Genomic DNA, 11,853 nt, shown 5'->3' with positions numbered 1-11,853 from the left:
TTCCTGGTGTGGAGGATTGGGGCAGCAGACTCTTGACTTCCCATCTGCCTTAGAAGAATTTTTTTTTTTTTGAAGGCGGGGTGGGTATGAAAGAACTGTCATTAAGGGTTATGGGTAGGACCCAGCGACGTGAGTGGAGGGAGGGAGTGGTCTGCGGGTGGGGTCTGCCAAGGAGACAAAATATGGGGCTTCTTTCCCCTGAGTACAACTTCACTCCGAGTGAAGAGAAAGACACCCGTAGAGCCTCTTCTATAGAGCTGAGAAAAGCTACCGAGATAAGAGTGGACAGAGAAAAACATGTTCATGAAACGGCCCCCCGCCCTTGCTCCGGAAGAGCACGGTCGCCGAGCTAGCGCCCCAAAGAGGGTAAGATCCACATTTCGCGCTCCTCTCGCGCACAGGTTGAGTGCCTGAGTCCTGGTGACTTCAGATTCAACCCTTTACTCCCTGTCCCTTCCTTCATCGGGTGCCCCCTCCTTCCTGTCCTTGGGGCAGTGAGTACGGACTTCTCGGTGGTACGCTCAGTGCCCTGAAGCCGGTTCCCAGGCGGACTGTCCTCCACTCCGGTGGCTTGGCGTCGGGGACGCAGGCAGTCATGGGCAAGGTTTTCTTCAGCGTTCCGGTCAACTCAGTGCGGAGAGCCCGCTGCTCCTGTCCCGGGCGATGCTACCTCTCCTGCAGAATCCCTCCTACTGCCGCTCTCCAAGCACCGAGTGGGCTTGGCTGCGCGCGGGTTCCGGGGAAGGCTGCAGGTGGAGCCGTCGGATCCGGCCCCTCGGGGACCGGTGGCTTCCTCTCCGGGCCCACGTTCCAGGCTCCCGGCAGCTGGAAGGATAGCGTCGGAGCCCCGCCTGCCCCAGACGTAAGCCTGCAACCCCACTACACTCAGCCGGGCTGCTGCGCAGTGCCTGGGTCCCGTTTGCAGAAGCTTCCCCTATTGGGGGCCAGTCATCACCCCGGAACGGTCCCGTGCGTTGGCACCGCAGAACAGAGTACTGGGAAAGCTCGCAAACTTTCCCTCGGGAGGGTACCGGTTCCCGAAGCACCGGCGCCACTGGCGCCTGTCCGCGGGTTGCGCCGCAGGCATTGAGCTGCTGGGGTTTGGGACGAGTTTTTCACGCAGTCCAGAGGAGAGGTGGCCTTGCTGCTACGTTCTCCAGAGAAAGGGAAGGGCACTGCAGAGCGTTCCCCTGACCCGAGCCTGTGGAAACTCAGTCTAGGCTGCAGCTACCCTTGGCTGCGGAGTCATTAGGGTCCAGGAACCTGCTGGTTCCTGCCAGGGTCCCAGCTGCGCAGAGGCAGATAGGTAGGACCAGTCAGTGTCGGCGGGGAGAGGGGTGGTTAGGTGTCCCGTCAGGTGCTGCTAGAACTCGGTCCAGGATTTCCACGCGGCTGCTCTGGAGGCCGGAGGACGGCAGTGTGGGCGCTCTGTGCGGCTTCCCATTTTGGGGAGCGAGTTGGGGGTCTCAGTTTCTAGCTTCTCTGGAAGGTTGTCCCGTCCCGGCAATCCACTCTCACTGAAGCTTCTCAGAACGAGGCGCTGAGGAGGCTTGCGGTACAAGGCTCCAAGAGTCTCTATGTCCACGTCTGTGCTTTATTTATAGTTATTCCATTTTTAAGATTTGAAGAAATCCACCGATGTACTCGGAAGTCTGCATGAGAATCCGAGAGTGCCACCAGAAAAGGGAGCCCAACCAGGCACCACCGCAAATTGTCCTTCTAGGACTCATTTTGGCAGAGATGAAGTTAGAAGTACCGCAGATGTTAATTTTGGCAAATCCCCCAAACAAACAACAAAACCCTAGGCTTTGGGGGTATATACGTCAATCACAATACCGTCAACATTAGCTGACTGCCTGGTACTCCCTAGTCTTGTATGAAATTGCTCAAAATCAGTTTCTGAAAGCAGGGTTCTGGGGTTGCTAAGTGCCTAGTCACTGGAACAGTGAAGACCTGCGGATTCCTCCTTACACTGAGCATTTTCACTGTATGAAGTGTCTTTAGAGTGCGGGGAACATGGAGTAACCTAAGCCCCAGGAAGCTGTGAAGCTTTTGTAGGGAAGGGACCCATTCCAGAAAGTTCCTTGTGGAGTAGAGTTACAATATAAATAAAAGCCTAAATTGTCCTTCCAGTTGGGTAAGGGGAGGAGGGAAGAAATTCTTTAGTAATCTCTTCGAGTAGATTTCCAAGAATGAGCAATTTTTTTAAAGGCACAGAATAGATTCCACCATAAACTTTCATGTTGCAGAAATCTCAGTGATAGCAGAGTGGGCACCAGGGCCCTGTGTCTGCCATATTGGAAAGAAAGGAGGCCCAGGAGGAGGTACTGCATAACTTCAGGATTAAACAGGGGCAAGGCGCACACATAAATGCAGTTAGGTTCACTGTAGTCTGGGTGATTATCATCTCAGTTCTGCACGTGCGTGCGTGCGTGCGTGCGTGCGTGCGTGTGCGTGTGTGTGTGTGTGTGTGTGTGTGTGAAGCTTCAGGAAGCCATCCAGTGTAGCATCAGTTCCCAGAATGGGGTGAATGCTGCTGTGTTGCAATTGCTTCCCAGTCTCACCATGGGGCTGCTCTCTCCGTGAGTCTCACTGTTCCTGGCAGGGTTCAATGCAACCACCATGAAATTTGAGGTGCCTACTCTGGGACATCTGGAACAGGTATCATAAAAGCTGGTGAAGGACAGTGTCATCATGTCCCTACAAAGCTAGCTTGTGCTTCAGGCTTGAGGGGGCGAGACCATTTGCAGATAGACATTCTTTTTTTTTAATTTTTTTTATCATTTATTTATCTTTATTTTATGTGCATTGGTGTGAAGGTGTCAGATCCCCTGAAACTGGATTTTCAGACAGCTGTGAGCTGCCATGTAGGTGCTGGGAATTGAACTCGGGTCCTCTGGAAGAGCAGTCAGTGCTCTTAACTGCTGAGCCATTTCTCTAGCACCCAGATAGACATTCTTTAAATTGTTATCTGTTAGATATCCTCAGGTCCCAAGGAAGAGTCTTTGCCTTTAATAAAAGCAGCCTCTGAGGCTTGTTCCACATCTTTCCCTGACAGTAGAGGGGGTTATTCATTCTGGCAAGGCAACAGAGCCAGCAAGTGCCACCAAGCTGCCCTAGTGACCCCCTCCACTGTCAGGGAAAGAATGGGAGGGTAGTGTCTCCAGAGAGGGAAGAGTCACTGTGTCCTCTTTCCATGCCTCATTATGCAACTTCCACTCTGAGAAGGCTGCTCCGTGCTGCTCCAGGACTTCCGTCCTCTTCCCTTAGCCTAGTGTCCTTCAACACAAAGATATTAATCTCCCAGTGCTGTTCTGGGAGCTCCCTGGGGACAAGGAAGAGCTGAAAAGGTCTAAGACAGACAAGGATTGCTTACCCGTCATCTTTGCCTTAATAAGATAACCAACAAGTACGTGTCCAGGCCCATCTGTCCCATCCATTCTGTCCAGGCAAATGGAAAACCATACTGGCTGGCTCAGGGATACTGACTGAAGTTCTAGATCCCCACTAAGAGGTCAGGTAAACCAGGTTTGCTTTGCTTCTTCCCCCAAATTTCAGCCTCTACCCCTGTCCTGCTCTTTCTCTGGTTCAAATGGAGGAACTAGTGAATGAAACGTGCCATAGTGAGCATTCTTAAGAGAAAGACCACGGGGCTTGGTGTCAGATCTCCAGCTCAAGTTTTTAAAAGCAGCCAGACCGTGGTCAGGTCAAGTCCTCCTGCCAATTCTGTTTCCTCCCTCAGAAAGTGGGGATGGTGCTGTTTCTGCCTACAAGGACACCGTATGATGGAGGAAATACCTCCAACTATATGAATAGTCAGTACATTCTATAGAGCCGCATTAAGTATTTAAGAAAATTTCTCACTGAGGTCTTGATGTTTAAAAATATTGTATGCCTTTAATACATACAACTAGACTTTGAAATAAGATTATGACCCTGAAGCCACCACCACAATTAATTCCATGAATGGATCTAATGCCTCTTTCTGCTCTCTTAATTATGCTTTTTAAAAATCATTTTGGTATAAGAATATTTAGCATAAGATCTACTCTGGTAGCAAGAAATAACTTATAAATATAATTTAGCATTGCTACTTAAAGGTAGCTCTCCAGGCCTTAGTCATCTGGCACTACTTGAATTACACGCCGTTTGTGAACACTTCCGACATCTCTACCACACCCACCTTTCCTTCTATGAATGGGACTCTTAGGTTCCTCATACGAGTGGGATCGTGTGGGGTGTTGATGTCTGTGTTTGGCTCGTCTCATTCAGCATAAGAGCCCAGCTTCGTTCCTCTTGTTAGAAACGGATTTTCTTCTTTTCCTGGTTGACTAACACTCCACAGTGCATCCAAACACATTTACTTTTACTCTGAACACTTTATTCTACCTTATACTAGAATATAAGCCTTCAAGGGCAGAGCTGCTTCAGCGTCTTTATGTACTGTTATGAATGCCTGGTATACAATGGGTGCCTAATAGTTATCTGTGAGTGGCTGAGGTAAATTTGAACCTAGCAAAAAGAGAGAGGTGCTACGTTAGTTTCCAATGGCTGCTATGATAAAATAGAAACTACAGAAAAGTCTGGGCTCACAGTTTCCGGGGCGACACACTTGATATCAGGGTGTTGATAGGGTCTTGATCTCTTTAAAGGATTTATGGGAGAATCCTTCCCTTAATATTCCTAGCTTCTAGTGAATATTCCTCAATGTTCCTTGGCTTATAGATGTGTCACCCCAATCTCTGCCTTCATTATCACATGTCTCCCCACTTGTCTTCAGGACACCTGCCACACTGGATTGGCAACTCACCGTAACTCTGTGTCTTGTTATCTTCAGCGGGCCTTTATTTCTTACTTCCTAAAAGGTTTTCTCTTTCTGCTTTGGCAGATGTGTTTTAGAGCGGTGGTTCTCAAGCTGTGGGTCGCATATAAGGTATTTATAGTACGAGTCATAGCAGTGACCAAGTTGTAGTTATGAATTAGCAACTAAGTGATTTTATGGTTGGAGCTCACCATAAAGTGAGGGACTGTCTTAGCATTGCAGTATTGCAGTTTTAGGAAGACTGAGAACTTTAGAGTAAGTTCCTTACTCTAAATACAGCGCAAGTCTATTGTTCTTGCAGGCACACAGTCCCCGTGCTGCTGGGAGATGATGCTCTGTTAATGAGAGCTCTCTACCTGGCCCGGGAGTTCTGAGCACGGAACTGCACGTCCGACCGCCCCTTTTCAGGTTGTTACCATCCCAAGATTTTCTCTAGTCCTTATGAAAAGAGAACCATGATGCCTTGAGGCACAAACTACCCTGTCTCACTCCTGCCGTTTGCCGAGCTCTGCTGAAGGGTGTCCACAGCCTGGGAGTTTTGTCTTTCTCTCATCCTGTAGGCTGTTGTCCCATCAGCTCCCCTGTGGGACATTTCTCTATGTCTGTCCCCTCAGAACTGGCGGTGACTAATGCATACCAGTCCCTGATTAGGTTGGTGGAAGGGCTAGAGGGCCCCTGCAGGTGATCTGTGCCACCATTCGGAGTGGTGCTGATGCTATGGAAAGCTTACGGTTGATGCATATGGAGAAGGAAGGACAGCTCTTACTTGGGGGCTCAATGGCCTCTAGAATGGTGAAAGATCTCTTTGTGAATAGTTTGGTGTGGCTTTTTCCAGATAGGGCAACACAGCTCCCCAGGGGCTGGCAGGTGCTGGGTCTTTGAAGAACTCATGGGCACAGCTTGACCTGGACAGGAATAGATTCTTTCATCCAGTTGCCAAGAGTTTATATGCCAGGCAGGGAACTAGACCCTTGGGGATCTATTGATGAACAAAATGAAGTTCCATGCACTTGGGAAGCTCAACTTGACTAAGCACTCAACTGCAACAGGAGTACGGGAAAGAGAGACCTGGGTGAAGATTCCATGTCAGCCGGCCTGATCTTCACCCAGTGACCTCAGTGAACACAAGAATACAGAGAGCAATGTGCCGTAAAACCCTGGTGCCTTACGGTTCACAGTGTGGTCCTGTATTAAGGATGTGTGTTTTCTTGTCCTCTTGGCGGGAGCCAATGAGCTAATTGGGTGCTCCACTGAGGAAGCCTTATTCCACCCCTGGAGAACACGTGGACTCCAGCAATAGAAATTATATCGTTCTCTGGTGCAGCGCTCCTGCTGGGGGTTTTCAATGCGTATGTTGATGGTACGAAATTGTCACCTTTGTCTGTTTCAGAACCTCATCCTCCAGGTAGGCAGGATGCCTGTGTGGCTTGGAAGTCAGAATGTCTCTGATTTGCTCAATATTTCTCTTATCTTTAAGACATTTTTGTCCCAGTCAAGTGAGATTGGAAATGGGAGTTTAGCACTAAATGGATGCTACAAAGCGATGGGACTTTGCGGGTGGAAACCAGGTCCCGTTTTCTGTGTCCGGGAGCTGCACTTGTAACGTGGTGGTGGGAAATGAGCAGGGCTGGTGCCATTTTCCTGTCTTCTGCCCGCTCAGCCTTGGTGACAGCTATGAGCTGGTGTGCTCTTTTCTCCTGACATCAGATGCATGGCTTTTTATAATGTCACTTCTCCAACTCCCTGACACCAACTCAGTGATTCTGACAATCTACCTGGAGCTAAAGGGCTTGTCCTTCAGTGCTCCGCTCCCTCCTGATGCTGGTGGCAGGTTCCCAGCCACCTGACTTCTGACTGATGAGCTGTAAGCCGTGGAGACCCCACAGCCACTCTCTAGGTGCGGTGATTTGGGAGAATGGCTCACGGAGCTCAGGAAGATGTTTTTCTTAAACCTCATGATTTATGATAAAGGGCACAAATGATCAGCCAGGAGAAGGGGTATGATACCGTGTGGGTGAACCCCTCTGACATGTGGATGCACTGGCTAAATAACTCAGAAACTCTCTAAATCCCCAGCATTCAGGGGCTTTTATGGAGGTTTAATCGAACAGGCACAATTGATCGGTAATTGAATTTCCAGCACCCAGCTTTGTCCAGGGGACTGAAAACTGCCAGCTTCTAATCAAGGTTGGGTCTTTCTGGCAACCAGCCCCGTCCTGGAGCTATTTAGGGGCCCATCAGGAATCCAGAATCACCTCGTTAGAACAAGAGGTGTCCTTATCCCTGCTGTCCCTCAGGAAATTCCAAGGGAGGATTCAGGAACTCTGTGGGAAGTGGATGAGGGGAGTGCCCCAGGAGGGCTGCCAGGAGACAACACCCCACACAGACCTCAGCTTGCTTTTCCTCTCAGTGAGTGTTTTCTGGCGCTTATTATCCTGAACCTCAGCCAAAGGCAAAATTGCCTGTTCAGCACCCAGGGAAACCCAATCAGAGCAAACTTGGCCAGCAGTGTAGACCACTGCAGCCCTGGTGTCTCTGAGGGTCGCTGCTTTGGCCACAGGTCAGGACTGAAACTGTGACTGGGTGTGAGGCACGGGGAGGCAGGAGGAAGGGAGCGGAGGCAGTTACAGAAACAGTCTTCCACCACCTGGCCCAGCATCAAGTCAGGAGAGATGTGGGTTCCAGGATACCACTGAGGAAGAACTTGGCACCTGAGGAAAACGCCCCTCCTTAAATAGCCATGTATCTCAAGTTATGAAATAGGACAGAACAAACAAAATGTGTTCAGAATAGCAAAGGAGTCGAATTATCAAGTAATGAGGGAGAATTCTGGGGTCTCTGGAATTTAGGAAGGTTGGGAATAAAACAATTTGGTAAGTAGAGGGAGTCTGGTTAGCGATATATATCATTCAGCCTGAGCCGGGATAGTCTTTCAGGCAGCCCTGGGTACAAGGACCGTGGAGAGTTGCTGAAGTCTCTCTCTCTCATCACCTGCTGGCTGGGGTCCCTCTAAAAGTCCCTTTCCCGGAGAAACAGTACTTCTCTCGTAGGCTCCTGGTGAGGTCTTGGGAAGGAGGGCTTCCTGAGATTTTCTGTGTAGCTGTTGTCTTTTTTCCAGGTGGCACGCTTCGCTGTGTGTGTCCTAGAACAACATCCCTCTTGATAAGAAATATGCATGCTGGGAAGTCACTTGTTCTCCCAAAGGAGATTAAAGGAAGAAATGTTGCTTTTCAGAGATAAGTTCCTCCCATGAGCAAGACAAAAAAGCAAAAGCAATCAGAAGTTAATGCGGGCTCTGTCCAACAGAGACACAGTAGCCACCGATAATGCAGGCTGTGTCCAACAGAGACACAGTAGCCACCGATGCCGTCTCTTGGTGCGCTTCCAACAGAACCAGATGAACTGAGTTTATTTTCTAGGGCTCAAAAATCCAACATTTTATAGTTTTAACATGTAGCAAATATAGTTATTTAATATTTTACCGTGTTTTTCTTGTAACAAATCCTTATGCTTGGCAACTCTTCTATCTAGTGTAAATTCAAATAAGAAACGTTCCGAGTTCTCCATGCTCATGGCTAGTGTGTATCTCATTGGGTCATACAGAGCTACCCAGCGGCTGTTGATGCATAATCAAGAACCTGGGAATGCAGTTGTTTGGAAAAGGAAGGTTTCCGGAGTAGCTCAATTGATGATTTGGAGAAGTCAGCCCATCCTGGCTTATCTTGGGGGCGGGAGATGTTATTAGAACAGGCCTCTGAGGATGAGGCCTCGGGTCAGGGTTTTGACTCAGTGATATGATTACTGGTGAAGGTGGAGAAGTTGTGCTTTGAAGGGACAAGAAGGGACCACTAGATGAAGAACGCAGGCTGCTGCCACAGCTGGAAAAGGCAGGTAATAATCTGCCCTCCCCCTCCATACCTTCAATGGAAGCAGCCCCGAGGCTGCCTTGATTAAGCCCAATAAGACTGATTTCAGGTTTCTGTCTCCAGAAGGAAAGAGAGCATTGCTTTAATCCATGTAGCCTGTGGTAATGTGTACTCACGGGATAGGAAACGAACACATCATGAATACATTATCGCTAGCATCCTTCTCAGGTCTTCTCTCGACGTGTTCCCCTGGACTGCTTCATCTAGGCATGGATATTATATATGTATTGCTAAGAAAATCAGTAGGTTTAGAGCATCAGTCTATGAATGTTAGCCATGGTCTCAAATGAAGCGCCAGCAGGCAACCATCTGGAGGGCCTGGTCTCCCAGGGCTGTAAGGCCCTCTGTCAGTTTCTAGCTTGGTGTGTCAGGGACAAGGCTCAAAGTCTTTAGTCCATCACATCCTGGACACTACTGATGGATATCTGACCTTCAGGAAGAGCTCAGTGTGACACCTCTGTGCCGAGGGATATTGCTGAGAGAGACCCACAATGGCCTTTCTGCCCAGTCACATAATCCTCCCATCAGTGAGCTCATTGGTCACTAGGGAACTTAGGGGTTGGCTGCTGGCCCTAAAACTTTCTTCTGTTTTGTGTCTCCCACTCTGAGGTCCAAAGCAGACGAAAGCCCCGAGCTCCCCACTTTTCAGCTAAAAATACCTCTTTCGCTACAGACCCGCTGAGTTCTCAGATTTCTCAGCGGGAGTGAGTTTTCCGGACATAGGGCTACCCCAGTGGAAAGTCTATAAGCAGAGACTACCAGGTTAATAATAGTTCTGGGGAGGCCCCTGCCAAGCTCTCACACCCAGCTGCCCACTTAGGGACAGGGTAGGGGTGGGAGGAGCCGTTCAAGGCAGCAGTGACCAAGGGGCTGCTCCCTGCATCCAACTTTCTTTGCCTAGTAGGGAAGGGTTGCTTGCTCTCTTGACCTGGCTTTTGTGGTCCCATCCTAGCCTTGATGAATTTGGCTGTGATGTCTCTTACCCTGCCTTCTGTGTAACACTGACACTGAATGTCCCAAGCTGTTTAAAATGAAAGGAGGTTCATTGCTCACCCTCTTACCCCTTCGGGAATAAATGGCCTCCTTCAGGGCTGGCAGTGTGATGAAGGCGGTAGAACTCTTGCTTAGCGTGTAGAAGGCCTGGTTCAATCCGACACAGAAAAATTACAAAGGGGAAGAAAGACCTCTTCTGGGGAAGTATCCTTCCAGTGGAAGAAAATGAAATATATGGACTATTTAAAAAATATTTTAATTGAAAATCAAACCTGTATGTATTTATGGATTGATAGATGGGTCAGTTCATTGTTTTTTGAGATAGGACGTCACTATGTAGCCGAGGCTGGTCCTGAACTCTAGATCCTCCTGTTTCAGCCTCCCTGTGGGCTGCAGCTGCAGGGATGTGCCCTTCACCTTGTTTATTTCATTTTAAAAACAATTTATTTAATTTTATTTTATGTGTGTTGGTGTGAGGGTGTCAGAGCCCCGCAAACTAGAGTTATAGATAGTTGTGAGTTGCCATGTAGATGCTGGGAATTGAACCTGGGTCCTCCGGAAGAGCAGCACCCAGCGCTCTTAACCACTGAGCCATCTCTCCAGCCCCTTCATTTCATTTTTTTTAAAAAAGGAGATCTTCCCTTTAGAAGGTTTGTTGTCCTTTCACTTATGTTTCTAAAACAGACAAACACTGAAACTATGGCCAGATTGGCCTTTCCCACACACAGTATTGAAATCTCTTAGCTCCTGTTTTATCCGGCCCTGGATGAGAACCATCCTTTTGTCCAGCATGTTAGTACAGAGTAAATTTCTTGTGTGATAGTGGTTTTCATTGTTTATTGCTGTCTTGGTCCTGCAGTGCTTGTATATGCAGAACCCTTACTTTCCTTAATAATGGCCCGTTGTGGAATATTATCTTATATTAATGTAAGTGTGTTACATTTGTTTATGCGGAGGAGCATTTGTCTAATGATGTGAAGATGTGTTGCTTTTGTTTATACTGCATTTGTTTAACTCTGTGAAGCTGTGATTCTTTGCCTGCCTAAAACGCCTGATGATCTAATAAAGAGCTGAATGGCCAATAGTGAGGCAGGAGCAAGGATAGGCGGGGCTGGCAGGCAGAGAGTGTAAATGAAGAGGAAAAGAGCAGGAGGCAGGAGAGAGAACAAGGAGAGGAGGATGTCAGGGACCAGCCACCCAAACAGCCACGGAGTAAGAGTGAAAGTAAGATATACAGAAGTAAGAAAAGGAAAAAAGTCCAGAGGCAAAAGGTCGTCAGGATAATTTAAGAAAAGTTGGCAAGAAACAAGTCAAGCTAAGGCAGGGCATTCATAAGTAAGAATAAGCCTACATGCCATGATTTGGGAGCTGGGGGTGGTAGGCCCCCACAAAATATCAAGAAAGTAAGAACAAAGAATAAAAATTAACAACAGTGGCCCCAAAAGGCACAGATAGTATTGCCAGAAATTCAGATATACTGAAGAAAAGTGTGTGCTTTATTAAAACAGTTGGTTATTTTTTGAGACATGGTGTCTCTGTGTACCCCTGGGTGTCCTGGATCTTAGCCTACAGACCAGACTGGCCTGGAACTCAGAGATCTGCCTTCTTCTGCTTCCTGAGCACTGGGATTAAAGGCGTGCGCCACCACTGCCCCACTGTTTGGGGTTTTATAAGGGAAGAAAAAGTCATATGCTGAAGTTGCTCCAAAAAAGAATGAGAAAAAAAAAGCTACCTAGGGGAATTTGATGAATGAGAAGAAATTTCTGTTGGTTTTTGCTGTCAGATTGCTAACATGAAAGCTCCAGCCACAGTGCACGCATGCGCGTGTGTGCCCAGGCGACATCCTAACGAGGTTCCAGCCACAGTGCACGCATGCGTGTGTGTGCTCAGGGGGGACATCCTAGCGAGGTTCCAGCCACAGTGCACGCATGCGCATGTGTGCTCCGGCAATGTCCTAGGGGCCTTAACTCTGTATCTGTATTTGGAGACAGAGATGAGGAAGCTACGTGAGGAACCAGGCTTCCACCTTTAGCTCCACTGCCTTCCTCTGACCCCAATCTGGACTCAGGTACTTTTGCTTTCAGCTTATCCCTAGAGATCAGCATAGTGCGT

General features: G+C 48.4%; 1 protein-coding gene across 2 annotated transcripts in view; it reads left to right on the top strand.

Annotated features, from left to right (window-relative positions):
* The first annotated feature begins 297 nt into the window (after nucleotides 1–297).
* Nucleotides 298–11,853, top strand: part of Corin (corin, serine peptidase) — a 186,708-nt gene continuing 175,152 nt past the window's right edge. Inside the window, exon 1 of one of the 2 annotated variants that reach the window (XM_005359323.2) lies at nucleotides 298–366. In XM_005359323.2, coding sequence (XP_005359380.1) covers nucleotides 298–366 — 69 coding nt within the window. Of the gene's footprint in view, nucleotides 367–595; nucleotides 863–11,853 lie in introns of those variants that run through there. The other variant, XM_005359322.2, reaches the window with a different exon arrangement.

This window comes from Microtus ochrogaster, linkage group LG1, assembly GCF_000317375.1.
Source record: "Microtus ochrogaster isolate Prairie Vole_2 linkage group LG1, MicOch1.0, whole genome shotgun sequence".
Lineage (NCBI taxonomy): Eukaryota > Metazoa > Chordata > Mammalia > Rodentia > Cricetidae > Microtus > Microtus ochrogaster.
Note: the sequence above shows the minus strand (reverse complement) of the source record. Positions and strands in the feature narration are given on the sequence as shown.